The sequence below is a fragment of the Copidosoma floridanum genome, unplaced genomic scaffold (assembly GCF_036245765.1).
Source record: "Copidosoma floridanum isolate Cflo_tuat_1 unplaced genomic scaffold, Cflo_Japanese_pri ptg000001l, whole genome shotgun sequence".
NCBI lineage: Eukaryota > Metazoa > Arthropoda > Insecta > Hymenoptera > Encyrtidae > Copidosoma > Copidosoma floridanum.
In genome coordinates this window covers 9,216,548-9,233,810 of record NW_028321878.1, presented here as the reverse complement: position 1 = coordinate 9,233,810, position 17,263 = coordinate 9,216,548, and the positions used below count along the sequence as shown (strand labels likewise).

The following is a 17,263-nucleotide window of genomic DNA, read 5'->3' as shown; positions in this document are numbered from 1 at the left end:
AGCAATGTGGCAATAATTATTTTGGATCAGCGCCATCTAGCGGTCTTAATTTTTTGGCCAAAAGTGGCTCCTAAAATTCTCAATCAGAGCATTCAGGATTAGAGCCATTTAGTCAATTATAAACCAGCCGCAACTCATGACAAAGCTATAAAATAAAAAAATAACAATATATGTGTTTTTGGCGGCAAGTTAACAATCTATCTTATGCTCGAAAATTTATCTTCAAAGGTATAAACACATAGGAGGTCGATCTTTTGGTAGAAAATAAATTGTTAACTTGCCGCCAAAAACACATGTATCGTTGTTTTTTCATTTTATAGCTTCATCATGAGTTGCGGCTGGTTTATAACTGACTGAATGGCTCTACGCGCTAAAGCTCTGGCTGAAAAGTTTAGGGCCACTTTTTAGTTCAGAAATTCGCAACGCTAGATGGCGCTGATCCAAATAATTATTACTTCTTATATTGGAGCCATTTAATCAATTATAAACCAGCCGCAACTAATTTTATAGATAGACAATAAAAAGTTGACGTGGTCTGTGCTGGTTGAGGCAAGTTTACAATCTATTTTCCACCCAAAAGTCGACCTCCAAAAATATACATATTCATATGGTTTAATAAAATCGACCATATGGCATTACTTAGTAATAATTACTTTAATTACTACACGTAACTCCACGTACATCTTACACCGTGCTCTCTTTACCAGAATGATACAATCAGAGGCTGTAAAGTTTGAGTTTAGTGGAACCCCCTTTTCAATATGAACGTTCACAATGAAATAAGCAAAAAATGTCTATGTGAACAGCTCCAGAAAATAAAAAATTGACATTGTTTGTGCTATTTGCGGCAAGTGCTCAATTTATTTTTTACCCGAAAATCGACCTCCAAAAGTATAAATATACTTATAATAATAGCCATTGTGGTATCTAGTTGGTATTAATGTAGTAGTATAGTATACATACTACATAGACGTAAGACGTAAGGTAACAGCGATAATTAAGACACACCATAAGCTAAAGACAATTATCAGATGTGATTTAAGAGGATTGGGACATTTGGGACTTGGGAGTGGTAAAGTACCGGAGTTAATTAATAAATTAGAGCTAAAAGGGCGAGAAGAGAGAGATACTACTAGACTTATGGTTTTTTAAAAGAAAAACAACACTCGGCAGAGTTTACAGATATACAGATTGCAGTGAACCCACAAGTATCCCCACTGTACCAAAACTACCTATACTACCTATCATCAACATTTAATATAAAGTAAAAATAAATTTAGATCTGCTCTCTACTGATTTCCGAATAACTCCCGTGCTTTCTCCGGGTCAGTTTATACCTAAGTAGTAAGTACTTAGGTATAGCTTATTAGCTTATAGCGAATAGCGCACGCGTGCCCCAGCTAGCAGCCGTGGAGAAGATGCTGCTGCCACAGTTGCGTGTGCATGCCTGGGATCTGAAGCTGCTGTGACTTCTGTGTATGATGCTGCTCGAAGGAGGTGAGGGTTAGAGAAGTTTTGGAACTCCTTATAGTCCTTATCCTTACTAAAAGAGTAAGCAAGAGGAGAACGAAGGTGTACACGCAGCCCTCTCATTCTTTCATTCTCTCTCTCTACATATATGAGCATATACACACACACAGTGTCCCACACGTACATCCATATACCTACCTAGTTCGTTGTCGTCGTGCCGCGCCGCCGTGCCGTGGTCGTCAAAGTGTTACTGTTCATATGCTTGGGTGTTCACATGCATACTGAACAAAAGTGCGAAATTGCGAATCTGCGAATGTTGCAAAGTCCGAGTGCAGATTGAGAAGACTAGCAAACTAAGTACAAAATATAAGCAGCAGCAGCAGCAAGGAAAGCAAGAGAAAAGGGGAAGACGTGGACAACCAGTCAGCTTCAGCTAACTATCCGCAGCCTGGCGTACGACCCTGCCTTCCGTCGCCGTTGTCTACGTTGCCGTATCCTTCTTTCTCTCGTCGCTCCGTCTCTTTATATACTTACCTCTGTATGTGTCCCTCGCCTTGGATACGAGAGTAACGAGAGGCTAAAGAGGAGGAGAAGGAGGATGAGGAGGAGGTGAGAGACACATACGCACGACACGACTCTCGTCACGGATCCACTAATGTTGAGAGAGTACAAGAATAGTGTATCAAAAGAGCAAGAAAAACCTGGGGCAGAGCACTGGCCAAGAGGAGAGAACACGATACGTCGTCCAGAGTCCCCTTCTTCAAGGTAAACACACGCCTTTCGTGCTCGCTTATGGGCTTGAAGTTCATCCAAGTGCATGTATGCGTGTATGTTTGTATATGGGGACGTCTTGTTTCTCTCCGTTCAGAGCCGCTTTTTATCTGGCTTTTTTTTTCATTCACTTGCTCGTAGTGTGTGCCCTACACGGTGCACACTTTTTTTCAGTTTTACTGGTGGTAGTTAATTATATTGAGTTATTGTTTTTGTTCTTTAGTGACATGTATTTAGTTGGAGAGAAGTATAGTGATATTTTTTTCTGTGTGCAATAAAGTATTAAGAGTCGTGTAGGTTTGATGAAGGCCTTTTTTTGTTTGGACTGAAGTTTCATTGAATACGTAAATGAAGGTGGCAGGCTTGCGAATTTTTTAGTGTGCAGATTATTGGTGTTGTTTTTAAACGCTATCACTGCTCGCCTGCCAAAAGTTTGGAGTTGTGCCAAATGAGTTGACTGTGCAAATTCTGGATTATTTTGTTAGAAGGTATTGGATTAACGATACAGTGTATACTCAGTGATAATGATTCAATTTTGCATGTGTTCCAGTTTTTTTGGGTTATTTAAGTAATTACTTGAATTAAATTTTTTAACACCATGTTCAACTGATTTAAGAACAAATTTTTTTTTTCTTACGTATTGTGATGCTGCTTAAAGCTACTTTTCAATTAATCTCGGTAAATTGAGGTTAAAATATCTGAAAAGACATCCTTTCTACATATGTGACAGTATTTCACTTATCTAAGAAGGTGTGTAAACAGCACTTAAGGAATGGATGTAAATCAAACATATTTTTTAATAGTCTTGACACAGTAATATTAATCACATTATGTAAATATAAAAAATAACAATATTAAATTGAATCTCATTTAAAATTTAAATTATAAAGTAGTTTTTGTTCAATCATGATAGTAATGATAGTATATATAGCTAAGTATTTGTTTGTTGTAGAATGAAAAGTAATTAATAGCTATTTGTAATGCTTGAATCATTTCTTAATATAACGTGTTTTCTCACTATGGATAAATTAAAACGTCATTATTTTGAACACAAATATATTCAAACTATTTTCTCGATCAAGAGTTTTTATCGTCCTGAAATCTAAAATAATGTTAAAGTCAATTATTGCCCCATTTTATACTTCACGAATCGTGTGGAATAATTTTCAGTAACGTAAGATTTTTTTGAAGAATCAATTGCGATAAGATATGCGAATATCATTGCAGATAACATGTTATTTATCATCTAAAATCTAGTGTCATGTCAACTCATTGAACAATGTCAACTCGTTGTACGTATTTTTCATTAAATAAAAATTGTTAGAAAACACACCATGATAAATAATAATTAGCTGATTGAATTTATTTATTTGTTCTAAGAGTTTTGTAAGTAAGTTGTAAATAGATGTAAACTTTATTTCTGTGATGATTAATTGGTTTTTCAAATGCGTGACTAATATCAGACAAGGTTTTCCTTTATCCAATGATTGCTTTTGCTTTACAAATTTTACTACATTATATCTAATTTTTTCTCTGCTTTTAATGTAAAAAGAATTTATCCAAATTTTTAAAGACAAACTTTATTTTTTAGTATTTTTATTATTGTAAACTTCTACTTAACAAACATTTTTGCATATATTAATTTAATTATATATTTTTCCAGTCAAAATCTGTAATACTTCAAAACAACTGTAATTTCTGCAATATCAAAATACTCAAGTGATTCGAAAAGGATACTCTAATGGAAAACTATAGATTTTTGTGTCCAGTAAGAAAATCAAGTAACTGCCTGCCACTGCACAAAAGCATACTCGCGCACAGTTTTCAACTGACGTAAATGTTGTGATAACAGTTTAAAAGTCCATGGAAGTGGTGCTATTTGAATATATTCCATGTATAAACATGTTATTCAGTTTCTCAAAGTACTCTGTGCACTTAACAGCTGAGAAAAACTATTTTAATGTGTGTATTTATTTTTAAATACTGAAGAAAAATGGTACTGCAACAATATCGTCTTTGTTAAAGCAATCTCAAGATTTTTTGTGATCGAGTTGTAACATTGATTTACATGTACACTACAAGATCAAGAATTCAAAACCCCAAATAGATAATACAAAGAAATTGCTCAAATAATTTTATGAAATTTTCGTTAAACTAATGGGAAAGCTCATATAATACGTGAAATTTGTGTTTTTGAGTGTTCATTTGATAAAATTTCCTATTAACATGTGCATAAAGCAACCAAGATTTTTTTTTAAAATAGTATTTTTAAAATGTCAAAATAAACATGATCAACCATTTTCTCAATGTTTCTTGGATGATAGAGGTCAAATGTGGTAACCCTAAGGTAGCAAGGTGAGTTTGATATCAAAAGTAATTTGTCAAAGTGCTCTTTATTACCTTTATTTATTCACAGTTAACGCACCCTTTCTTTATTCATAGTAAATTGCTATTTGTATAGATTTTTTAATCTGTCTAAATTGTAAATAAAAAAAACTATGCTCTTTGTATTAACCTTAAAAAATCATGAAATAATAACTTGTAATATGTTCCAGGGTTAATAGATATGGACAACAGTAGCGTTGGAGTTGTGCAAGTATTCGTGGGAGAATGGAGCGCCGAGTACGAGGCACTCTCTATCCGAGCCACAAAGCAAACATCGTCAGCTGAAATAGTTGATTGTATCATAGAGAGGCTCAGCCTCGTCGATGGTAATCTTTCCAATGGCTACGAATTGGCAGAGGTCATCGGAAACTCTGTGGGCCAGGAGTGTAAAGAGCGTAGGCTTGGGCCAACAGAGTGTCCCGTTGCACTTATGTTGCTCTGGCCAAAGAAGAACAATTCTCAGCAAGAGTATTACAAGTAAGATAGTTTGTATTATATTAAGTAACTGTAAATCACAATGAGGGAAGTTTGTTATGCAAGCGTTAATTTGTGTTTGCAGATTTTATCTCAGGAAAAAACAGCCAGATTATCTATGGTCCGACAGCAGATTTCCAATGGATCCACAGCTGCTCAAGGACTATTTTAACCGTTTTCTGTACCAGCCACGCGACAAAGAGTATCCGGACCTCTGCCAACTGCCTGACCTCAACGAACAAACTCTTTTGGACAATCTACGAGCTCGTTTTCTCGCTGGCAACATCTATACTTATGTTGGCAGCATTCTTATAGCGCTCAACCCCTTCAAATTTTATCCGATTTATAATCCAAAATACGTGAAGCTATACCAGAATCGTAGATTTGGTTCAGATATACCGCCTCACATATTCGCGATAGCCGATGCTGCTTACCACTGCATGCTCAAGGAAAAGAAGAACCAGTGTATTGTTATTAGTGGTGAGAGTGGCTCGGGAAAGACGGAGTCCACAAATTTTTTGTTGCACCACCTGACTGCTCTCAGTCAAAAGGGCTCGCATGGAAGTGGTGTAGAACAGACGATTTTGAGCGCTGGGCCGGTACTTGAAGCGTTTGGTAATGCAAAAACTGCGCATAATAACAACAGCAGTCGATTCGGAAAGTTCATTCAAGTGAATTACAAGGAGAATGGAATGGTTCATGGGTGAGAGATTTGATTTTTACTTTTCATTCAAGTTTAACGTTTTATAACTATTTTCTGTTGTGAGCGAATTTTTCGGTTTAAGTATCGAGTACATTGATTCTTTATTTAATTTGCTTTTCAATTAAAGAAGCTAAATAAAGTCATGTGACTACCTTTTAAAGACATACGATACAGTGAGTCAATAGCCTTGAGCACTTCGTATTTGGTCTTTACTGTCTCAAAACTTATTTCTAAGCAACGTTTTCTGTTTCCAAGCAAGTTTTATTTTGATTATCGTTTCCTTTTTTCCTCTATCAATATAGCAATTTGCCTTTAACCATCTTTGTGTAAAGGCTTCTGGTCCCAAACAGGTTCTAATATTCACTTATTATTTTTGTTTTTTATTAATGTCTTTCCCCCTGCACGTTTCCCTGTTGATCTTCGTCAGTTCATGTGAAAATTTTTTATTTATTATTGAAAAAAATGCGTTGAATAGTATTTTGGTTTTCAATTTAAATTTTAGTGCCAATCATTTTAATATATCGCTTTAATGGGTCATTACAGAGCTGTGGTACAAAAGTACCTTCTCGAAAAATCACGAATTGTTTCGCAAGGGAGGAACGAACGAAACTATCACGTCTTTTATTATCTGCTGGCCGGGGCAAACGAGCAGGAGAGGCAGGTCCTTCACCTTCGCAACTGCGAGTGGTATAATTATTTAAATAAAAGCGGTTGCTACGGTTTGGAAAACGTCGACGAGCGATACGAGTTTTCAAGATTGAAGCAATCGATGGAAATGGTTGGGTTCACACCTGAAAAGCAAAGGCGACTATTTGCCGTTCTGTCGGCTGTTTTGTTACTCGGTTAGTTGATGAATGACTATAATTATAAATTTGAATAATTGCAATAGTACATACTTATTTATTTCGCAGGAAATGTTGAATTCCAGCCAAGAAAATTTTATCACCACCACGACGAAGCAGTGTGTGTAAAAAATCCAGATGTAGTTGCGCTAATATCTGAACTCTTAAGGGTAAAACAAGAAACTCTTCTGTCAGCTCTCACGGCCAAACGTGCGAGAGCGTCTGGAGAGACTTTGGTCATTAATTACAGGCTCCCGGAAGCTGTTGCTGCTAGGGATGCCATGGCCAAGTGTTTATATGGTGCTTTATTTGATTGGATAGTTTTGCAAGTGGGTATTTAAAAAGATTTTATGCCTCAACAAATGTAAACCAAAATCAATGGTAAACTTTTTTGTAAAGGTCAATCACGCTCTTCTATCCAAAAAAGATACTTTAAGAGAACATCAAGGGAATAGTATAGGTGTGTTAGATATTTTTGGTTTTGAAGACTTCAAAACGTGCAACAGCTTTGAGCAACTTTGTATTAATTACGCCAACGAGCAGTTACAACATTACTTTAATCAACATGTCTTTCAATATGAACAACGAGAATACAGGAAACAAGAAATCAGGTGGACAGATATCGGTTACAGCGACAATTCTGGCTGCTTGAATCTCATTGAAGGCAAACCAAATGGTTTACTTTGTTTATTAGATGATCAGTGCAAGTAAGTATATGACGGAGACTTTTTTCAATAACTACGTTATGTTTGTACGTGAGCGACGTTTTATTTTTATTTTACAGTTTTCCTGGTGCCACTAACGAAACACTTCTCCAAAAGTTCAATTCAGTTCACAAAGATAATCCGTTTTACGAAGCACCACAACGAAGAGAGGGCACATTTGTCGTCCGGCATTACGCCGGGGCAGTAAAGTATCAAGCTGCTAACATGAGGGAGAAAAATCTGGATCTGATGAGGCCAGATGGTGTCGTTGGAGTTCTAAAAAATTCCTCGTTAGCCTTTGTACGCGAACTGGTTGGTGCCGACCCCGTAGCCGTTTTTCGATGGGCTATACTTCGAGCTTTCTTTCGAGCTCACTTTGCTTTTCAAGAAGCTGGAAGAGCACATAGGCACGGGCGAGGTATACACATATACATATTTTTTAATTTGATTAATGTTTAACGAGACTTGTTTAAGTGAAATTACAATTACAAAAACTTTTTTACAGCTGATGGAAATAAAGTGTCTGTGCAGAACAGATACAGAACTCCGAACGAGAATGTAATCAGGTAAGTGTTTCAATTTCTTATCGCATATAGTTATACCACTGCAGTAATAAAAATTAAAATGTCTTGGAAATAAAAGTTGGTAACCCATCCCTAAATTTCTATATGTTTATCAGTATTACCAATCTCTTTAATTAAGCCATTACTTGCAACTGAACATTGAAATAATTACTAATCTTGTTTGTGTGCATTAATAATTCATTGCATTAGAAAAAATGTCCCTCGACTAATAATAAAAAAATCTTAGTAGTCAAAAAAATGTATAACGTAGTGGAATACTTGGCATTCATAAATCAAAGACAAAAAGGTGATGACACTATAATTGTCCAAAATGTCTTCTGTCCCTGTAGCCATCTTGTGACGTTATCTGCGGTGAATCTAACTGTAAACAGGATTGCGTAAGTGGTCCTTTGATCCACTGTTTGTGTATACTGTTTGAAGGAACTTTTTTTTAATTTTATTTTTTTGTATTATTTTTAAAAAATTTTTTAATCTCTCATCATTCAACGTACGATAAAGTATCATTTTTAATTTTCACTTGAATGTAAATCGTCATTCCTTTGTTGGTAAATGTTTTTTAAAGTTAGATACCGTTACAATTTAAATTAAATTTTTTTATTTTTTATTTTAGATTTTTTATTTCATCATTCTGTTACGTGTTGTATGAAATTAGAATGTAGCTAATCAAAAACTAGATACATCTTACGATATCACAAGCCTATTGTTCATAAAATCATTGCATATATTCACTCAATGGCATTATATTGTACGCGGTTTGCTCATCTCGCTAGAAAAAAAAGTTGATCATCCAAAACGATGACCACACTCGATCAATTGTCATTACCGTCGTCATTATTGTCACGCTGATATGCGATATCTTCCACAGGATGTACGAACACTTGATTATTAATGCAATAGCTAAAAAACGACATTATGTAACCAAGTACTGTATGAAAGTATTACTTTGGAAAATACTATGTGTGTGTGAAGCGACTGTAGTGCGTACCTATATACGGAAAAAAAATGAGATGAACTCGGCGCTCGTCTAAAGCATGAGAGCATCGTTTCTTTCCAGTTCCCATAAACAACAGAGCCGCGCGGGCTATCAGAGGCAGCAGCAGCGCAGCACAAGCCAGGCTACCGTAGCCCCGAACTGCGCTACCCTTACACTTAACAGTGACAGCCTTAATAACAACAATCATCACCACCACCATCATCATCACCATTACCATCACCACCATCACAACAACAACAACAACAACAACAACAATAACAACAATAGGGTGTCGTGGCCGCAGTTCCGAAATGTTAATCAAGCGAGCGGTGGCGGGGCCGTGTTGGGCAAATGTCCGAGGCAGCAGTACCAGCCGGCCGGTGGCGCTGGTCGGGAACACGAGCCCAGTTATCCGAGAAATAGGCCGGGTCGAGACATAAAGCTCGACTCGTCGAGAGCTATGCTGATGCTGAAAGACGAGGCAAGCGTCATGGAGCGCGCCAATCAGATTGTCATGTATGTAATGCCGATTGCCGATTGCGCTCCCCCTTCCGATCGCACGCGTTATTTGCCTTTTTTTTTTTTTTTCAAAAATTTTACCATCATTATTTTCATTCATATAACTAGACTTATCAATAACTACGATTGGATGGCATTTTTTTGGATGTGCTTATCTTACGTTGGTTGAAATAAAATGAAAAATCGTTTCGATGCAACGAATATTGACTATATTTTCTGACCGTTACACTATTCAAAGTGAAAAAAGCCTACGATAAACATATTCAATTGTAGCGTTTAGGTGCTTATAGACTTTTCTTCTTACTGTAAAAGCAGAGTTTTGCATTAGAGAGTACAAGATACGTGCATCCACATGATATAAGCTACGCGCACTCGCACACACGTTCGGCAGGTTTGTTGAAAAATTAAAAACGGAGCTTTCGGAATAATCATCGCACAATTGAAGAAAAAAAAACCTCATTATCGAGGGTGTGGATTTAGCCTGGGTTTTACATTAAAAGGGTGAAGGGCAGAGTTGCGTGCTATTATTTGTAACTCTTGAATTTGCATTTATCAAAAGTACCGTTAGGTTTTATGGAACTCGTAGAAGATTAATATAGGCACTGCGTGTTAACGAATCATAGGCTCTGTAGCAGGAATGGAACAGTACACGTAGGCGCTCTTGTAAATGCGTTGTCTTGGACTTTTCCATCTCTGGTTCAAGTGAAATAAGTAGATTAACATACACAAAGTAGTTTGCACCGTTACAAGTAAAAAAAAAAAAAAACAACACATTTTTTCAATGGGCCCCGTATTTATAATTACAGTCCGCACAATAATTGTTGTAAATAACAATTAGTAACTGTTCTCATCATCACTGATTCATTATCATTGATCGATCTTCACTCGAGGATACATCATACATTCATTTTTTACCAAAACTTAATTCGCAACGAGTATTTGTTTCATCCTACGAGAATTTCCATTTGCGCAATAGCTGGTTTCTCGTAGTTTGATGAAACAAAGAGATACGTATCGTGCATGAAAATTACCGTTCCGTCCATCCAGCAAATCGACTCCAAGAAACTTCATCACGTTTCCGTGAATCGATTCGCTTGATGAGTCAGTCACTTGCTCAAGACACGTTTGATGCATGGTTCTGTACTAAAAAACGAAATTAAAGCCACCAAGAATTTTTACTTTTATTATTTCTTGATTAGATTTAGATCGTATCGAGACAAACAGTGATGGCTATTGATATTTTAATCGTTAGGCTAGAAGTTTCATTTAGCATTTACTGGGAAAAACTTTAGTTTTTTCCAATCTTATGCATAATATTTTTTGTAATTATTTTTCTAGGATTGTTTTAAAATCATTAGAACGTACCAACACAGTTGAAAACTCCACTCTGTATTGTTTCACATTTTCGATAATTTTCTTGCACATCGGATTGACTTTGATCGTTTGGTAAAATTAGACACTTTACATTTCACTTGGCACACAATTATCATCACGGAAATATTTTCTATCTGTACATATTTTCTTTAACGTTTTTGGGCCACGTGAATTGAAAATATTTGACTTTTGCAACAAAAAAAAAAAAAAAAAAAAAAAAAGTCGCGATTTCCATAGCTCAATTTTATATTTTCAATTCACGTCCCCGTTGTGTATGAATATATTACTTTTCAACTGTGTAACCGACAGTCCAAAAGGACGATCTCTCCTCAATCACAAGACACCTTCGACTGCAACCGAAGGCTGGTATTATAATATAAAAAAATAGTGTTCGAATCCATAAACCCATTGACTGTAGCGCACGCGAATGCCTTTTTTTTCTGTTCACACGCGCACACAGGAAGAACAAGTCTTTTCGGCCACGCGAGCGAGGCAAAAAAGGCCTGAAGAACCTGCAGACCGTCAAAACTCTGGTCGGTAGGACGCAGAGCTACGGAACCGGAGGCGGCGGTGGTCCAGGCAAGGCCCGCAAGCAACCCATGACGGTGTCGGCGCAGTTCCAACAGAGTCTGCACAGTCTGATGGACACCCTGAACCAGGCGAATCCGTTCTTCATCAGGTGCATCAAGAGCAACGCCAACAAGGTGCCCAACGAATTCGACGAGGAGACGGTGCAACGCCAACTGCGCTACACCGGCATGCTCGAGACCGTGCGCATCCGGCAGGCCGGCTTCAACGTGCGTCTCACCTACGAGGAATTCATCCAGCTGTACCGCATGCTCCTGCCCAAGGGTCTGCTTAGCACGCGCGCCGACGTCCGAGACTTCCTGCTCACCCTCAACCTCAACCGCGATAACTACCAGCTCGGCACGACCAAGGTCTTTCTGCGCGAGTCCGAGAAGATCAAGCTCGAGATCGAGCTCCACCAGCAGATCATCACAAGCATCACGACGATACAAAAGTGGTTCAGGGTTTGCCTCGAGCGCAGGCGTTTCCTCAAACTCAAGAATGCGGTTGTGCTCATACAGTCGTTCTGGAGGATGGTCACCGCGCAGAGGCTCGCCAAAGCCCTCAGGACGAGGATCAAGGCGGCCACGCACATACAGGCAACCTGGAAGGCGTACAGGCAGCAAAAGTGGTTCAGTAACTTTAGAAAGTGCATTGTGAAGTTCCAGGCCTGCGTTAGGGGCTACAACGTGAGGAAGACGCTGCCCGAGCGGAGGAGGAAGAAACGGGAGCTGAAAATCAAGGAACGACGAGAGTAAGTTCTTTCTTCCTTTCTTTCTGTTATAATAGTTGAAGAAGAAGAAAATTTTTTTTTTTTTTTTTTTTTTCAACGTTATTTATTGTCATTATCGCTCGTGCGACTATCGTTATAGGTCGTATATTCACGATTCGAATCCTCTTGCTGAAAGTAATTTGACCCTGCATCGACCGGAGCCTGCGAACCGTATCTCTCCAATGAGGTAAGTCATTGATGAAATAATGTCGAATGGTTTTCTGTAAAAGTTGCTCAAATCTTCAATATTGTTCGTAGGACAAATGACAACAGTAGCCATCACGATCCAATCGTCGATCCGAATATCTCAAAGGTCTCGAAGCGTAAAGTTACCGTTTACCGACGTACCTCGAACGACACCTCACCCAAGATCCTCAACAGCTCCGATTCCTATCCGTACTCCGAGAGTAACAACACGAGCAGTGGGAGCATTGAACACCATCACCAACCGCGCAAGGGTAGCCTCGACAGTCTAGCCAGCCTGCAGAGTTATGAATCCCAGGTGTCGGTAGAATCGTCGGAGTCTCACCACTCACACGGCGAGAACAATGCGACGACTTTGGCGACAAAACCAGTACCGAACGCGCGAGTACGACGCAGCGGTGTTTCAACTACGAGCATACTCGAGCAACAGGCGAGCGTTCACACGCCCAGCTCGACAACGAGTCGACAGTCGTTGTCGACGACCAGGCATACCGGCAGCAGCAGCACGTCCGCCGGCTTCAGTGATGGCGAAACTGATGCGGAGACACCGAGCGCAGTTCATAGCGCGCCACCCGTTTTCAATGCCAGTTTGCCATCGTTTTCCACTCCACGCGATCTCAAGTACCATCATCACCACCATCATCCGACCAACGCTAATCTCACTCACGCGCCAAACTCGTCGGACGTGTGGCACAAGAGGCCAGAGTACAGTAGCAGCGTCGAGTACGGAGGAACGCCTCAAGTGCCGCAGAAGCCGACAATCACGCGCTCGCCCAATGTCACGCAGCCCAGGAACCTCAGTGAAAGCATGCTCGAGCAAGAACGGTCGAACAGACTGGAGCGACTGAACAAGCCAGCCATGTCCGCGACGCTCAAGCTTGAGAACCCGCTGAGGCACAGGAAACTCAGTGACAACGAGGACCCCGCGATAACGCCAACGTCCATTAAGTGGGCTCCGGTCTACGGCAAAGAGGCGAAAGAGTATGCGTATCTGATGAGACAAAATTCCGAGGGTGACGTGGGTCTAGGTGATAACATAGCGAACTTGAAGACAGCTGCTAAGGTGTTGGGGCCACAAAAGGAGAAAAACGAGCCTGATGTTCCAGTTAGGAGCGTTCGGCGCAACAGGCCGCCTCGGGAGCTTCAGTGTCGTTCCATGGGTGAGTCCGTGAGCGAGGCGACTAACGAAGCTCGTAACGTTCTCTTGAGCACAATTAAGGAAAGCGACCTCGTCAAGACAAACGCTTGGTCACACAAGGAGGAGGCGAAGCACGAGGCGGTCTCGCGCACTGTCACCGACTGGCCCGTGAACAAGAAAGAAATGCAGTTGAATCCGTTAGCCAAACGCACACGGTCTAATGCTATTACAAATATAGAGCTGCGGCGTCGCAACTCGGACCCGGCCACAAACATATCGGGCCTGAGCGACGATAAGCCTCACGTTAAGACTAGTCCCAATACCATTGCACCTGGTATGAATTTGGTCGAGTGGAAGGGTAACTTGGTTTGTCTGGCAGGACACCAGTTCAGAAAAATACCGAGGTTCTCCAAGGACGACGTGTGCGTTTGTTGCCGCGAAAAGATGGATGCGTTTGTTACTCAGGTAAAGTATTTTTTAATCTCGTTTATTTCTTTTTTTGTGGCTTTTATTGGTCATTCGATGTTAAAAAAAAAAAAATTCTTAATACAGGGCTACAAGTGTATAGACTGTAAGCAACTCTTCCACACTAAATGCATCCAGAACGGTGGTGTTTTGAAAATGCCCTGCATAACAGCCAACATACCGAATCGCAGAAACAAAAGGAAACAGCTGCGAACACCATACGATCACGTTAAACACGCAGTCACTTCGAAATTCAGTCTTACTGGAACGTCTGCTTTCTCAGACAGCACAGACATGATTATTTCGGACGCTAAGGAGTTGGCACTTATGCAGGATTTTATCGCGAGAAAGATCTACGGGATGGAAGACAAAAAAGACACCAAAAAACCACTGAACGAGGTCGACCGGGTGTTTAAACAGGCGCTCAAACAATTCAAGGACGATCTCGTGATGACGTACAGCGTGGCAATCCAACAAGGCATGGAGGGTAACATCAAGTATACGGATTTGATAGCGAATTTTCTAAGTGTGATGGAGACCGTGTGCAAGCAGGAGAATCTGAAAGAAGATTTCCCATTGACAATGGGTGTGAATGCATTCAGAGGGTTTATGAATGAATTCATGCAGACAGCTAAGAATGAAACTGTTGAAAAGCAGAGCAAAAGCAAAAGAAAAAAAGAAAAAAAGGAGAAGAGGAAGCAGGAAGAGCCGATTAGGCATGGTAGTCATGTGTTCCAGTTGACGATTATAAACATACCGACTGCTTGCGAGGTTTGCACGTCATTTTTCATGTGGCCTATCGAGCGTGGCCTCATCTGTCAAAGTGAGTCCTATGTCGTGGATTTTTACACTTATCTTTCATTAAAAATAGATATACATATTAATTTGATAAATTTTTGTTTTTTAGATTGCAAGCTTACATGTCACAAAAAGTGTTATACAAAAGCGACACCAGAGTGTGGCAAGGATGGTCTGCCACTCGACATGAACCCGCGAAAAATTTTTGGTGTTCCACTTCACAAACTTGACTTTGGTGACGGTAAGGTTCCTCTAGTAGTTGACAGATTAATCACGACAATCGAGATGCACGGCATGTACACCGAAGGCATCTATCGCAAGAGTGGCGTTAGCTCGAAAGTGAAAGAACTTAAGGCTAAGATGGACGAAGGAGACCTTGAGAAGGTGGACTTTAAAAATTACCAGGTGCATGTTCTAGCGGCCGTACTCAAGAGCTTTTTTAGAGACATGCCCGAGCCCCTGCTTACCTTTGAATATTACGAAGATTTCTTACATGCTGCTAGTTTGACTGAACCTCAGGATCGGATAAGGTGAGGGGTTTGGTTAATTTATAATAGTTTGTAAGAAACTGTTGCATTCTTTAGTTTTTTTTTTTTTTTTTTTATATTTTGTTTACAGTACACTCTTTGCTATCCTGAAAAAACTGCCAAAGCCAAATTTTGATCTAATGGAAAGGCTGATAGTACACTTGGCGCGAGTAGCTCTACACGAGGTCGACAACCGTATGTCACCGTCGGCCCTTGCCATAGTTTTCGCGCCGTGCATTCTGCGCACAAATCGAACTCTGCCAGCCCAAGACTCTTTGCAAGACGTGGGTCGGCAGACCAAGTGCGTGGAAACGATAGTCCAGGAGAAGCTACGCATCGTGAAGACGACTCTCGCTGACATCAACGATCTCGATTCGGCCTGCCACTCGGCGACGCATCGATTATCGAGTCTCAGATCTTCAAAGATTTTCAGTTCACAAGAGTTGAGCTCAACATTATCGAGCATCGTTGCTAGTAGAGGCTCGAATAGTTCTGTTTCGAATTCTGTAGAGAGGGATCGTGAGGATGAAGAAGAGGCGCTCGTGGGGCACATTCAGGAGATACAAAAAGAAAAGGCTCTGCTCACATCGACGCTGCCGAGTCTCACGAGGGCCTCTTCCGACGATGATCTGTTGCTCTCGGCGACTGATCTTGACGATGGATCGCTGGATGATCTTTTACCGTCAGCTGGTAAGTTTTCACGTTATCAATAATTTTTATATTTCAAGAAAATTCAGTAGATAGTTGATTAATAATTAACTGTTTTGCCACAGATGGACATGTCAGAAAAAAAAATGTTCAAAGGCAGAGTTCAGCAGACAGCAGCTTCCCCACAATTATCAATGTTGACGAAGACATGGTGATGGTGTGATCAATGATGAAAATGCACAAGACATCGTCCTCTCGTTGATTAAAAGTTCATTCGTTGATTAAATGGCTATACGACTTAAGCAAACAAGCACTATGTCAATCTTCTACTGGAATATAGCGTCCATCGTTAAATAACTAGTAAACTTGGTTAGCGCATCTTCATCTTTTGATTATTGAATGTGCTGCAAAAAAAAAAAGGAGAATACATGTATATCTGTACATTGGAGCGTATGATTTTGTTTCAAGTCCAATCGTCTGAGAATGCATTCCTTATCTAAGACTGCTGTTCGCACATCAGTGAGAACGTTATGCCGACTTTCAAAAGAAGATAACTTTTCTATGGTGTGTATTGCTTTGCTTATGTGTTTTCTTTATCTCAATCGTAAAATCATAAATGAGCCGCATTTAAAAAAAAATTTATGACTCTCATGTGGAAAAAGTGTAAAATTAAAAGAAATCAAGTGTGTTGCCCTTATGGCGACTGCTGTCGAAGTGGTGGAGCGAGAAAAGATCAAAACCTTTAGATAACCCTTTCTTCATTTAAAAAAAAAAAAAAAAAAAAAAAAAAGAAAGTTATAATTTCAAGTGCATGAGAAAAAGTGACTTACAGCGACAAAGAGACTATATAAACTTACATTGAAAAAGACGGTTTACAAAGAGGTGAACGATAAACCAAAATATCTTAGCTTGTACATAATCTGTTACTATTATATTGTTGCGAATTTTTAGCGAACGACGTTACCAAGTTTCTACTACTTCATCTCTCGTTGATAATAAGAATCAATCTGAGTTACAAAGCAATCGTATATAGACACGTGAATTACTTAATAGCGTGCTTTATTGGCTCCTCCGACCCTTGATCTATCTCATCCAATTTCAGCTTCCCTATTCCGTGATTCCCGTGTAAAAACTAAATCATAATATTTACGTTCGTGCGTGAATGTTTTTGTATATTTATTATGTACACAAAATTATATGATTTTTTTAGTGTACAAACTCACATTAAGACATAGAAGAGATCACTTAAAAAGCGCGATATTCTAATTACATATGTAATATATGTACATCCAGATCTTTCATGCATAAAAAATTAAAAAAATAAAAAAATAAAAAAATCAAAAGA

At 39.4% G+C, this 17,263-nt stretch overlaps 1 protein-coding gene across 4 annotated transcripts; it reads left to right on the top strand.

Moving 5' to 3' along the window:
* Window positions 1–1,534: 1,534 nt before the first annotated feature.
* On the top strand, window positions 1,535–16,712 carry LOC106639829 (unconventional myosin-IXb). Of its 4 annotated transcripts, none has more exons than XM_089593645.1 (17): window positions 1,535–2,235; window positions 3,905–4,596; window positions 4,797–5,103; window positions 5,186–5,803; window positions 6,347–6,645; window positions 6,715–6,974; window positions 7,045–7,352; window positions 7,430–7,767; window positions 7,855–7,915; window positions 8,988–9,422; window positions 11,260–12,120; window positions 12,239–12,325; window positions 12,397–13,945; window positions 14,033–14,768; window positions 14,853–15,273; window positions 15,362–15,960; window positions 16,044–16,712. In XM_089593645.1, the coding sequence occupies exons 3-17, from the start codon at window positions 4,808–4,810 to the stop codon at window positions 16,139–16,141; spliced, it is 6,966 nt and encodes a 2,321-aa protein (XP_089449771.1). In that variant the 5' UTR covers window positions 1,535–2,235; window positions 3,905–4,596; window positions 4,797–4,807; the 3' UTR covers window positions 16,142–16,712. The 4 variants fall into 4 exon arrangements, with proteins under 4 accessions (XP_089449771.1, XP_023244943.2, XP_089449782.1 ...); XM_023389175.2 differs by lacking the exon at window positions 8,988–9,422 and adding an exon at window positions 8,263–8,310; XM_089593648.1 differs by lacking the exon at window positions 1,535–2,235 and adding an exon at window positions 3,547–3,631.
* Window positions 16,713–17,263: the final 551 nt, after the last annotated feature.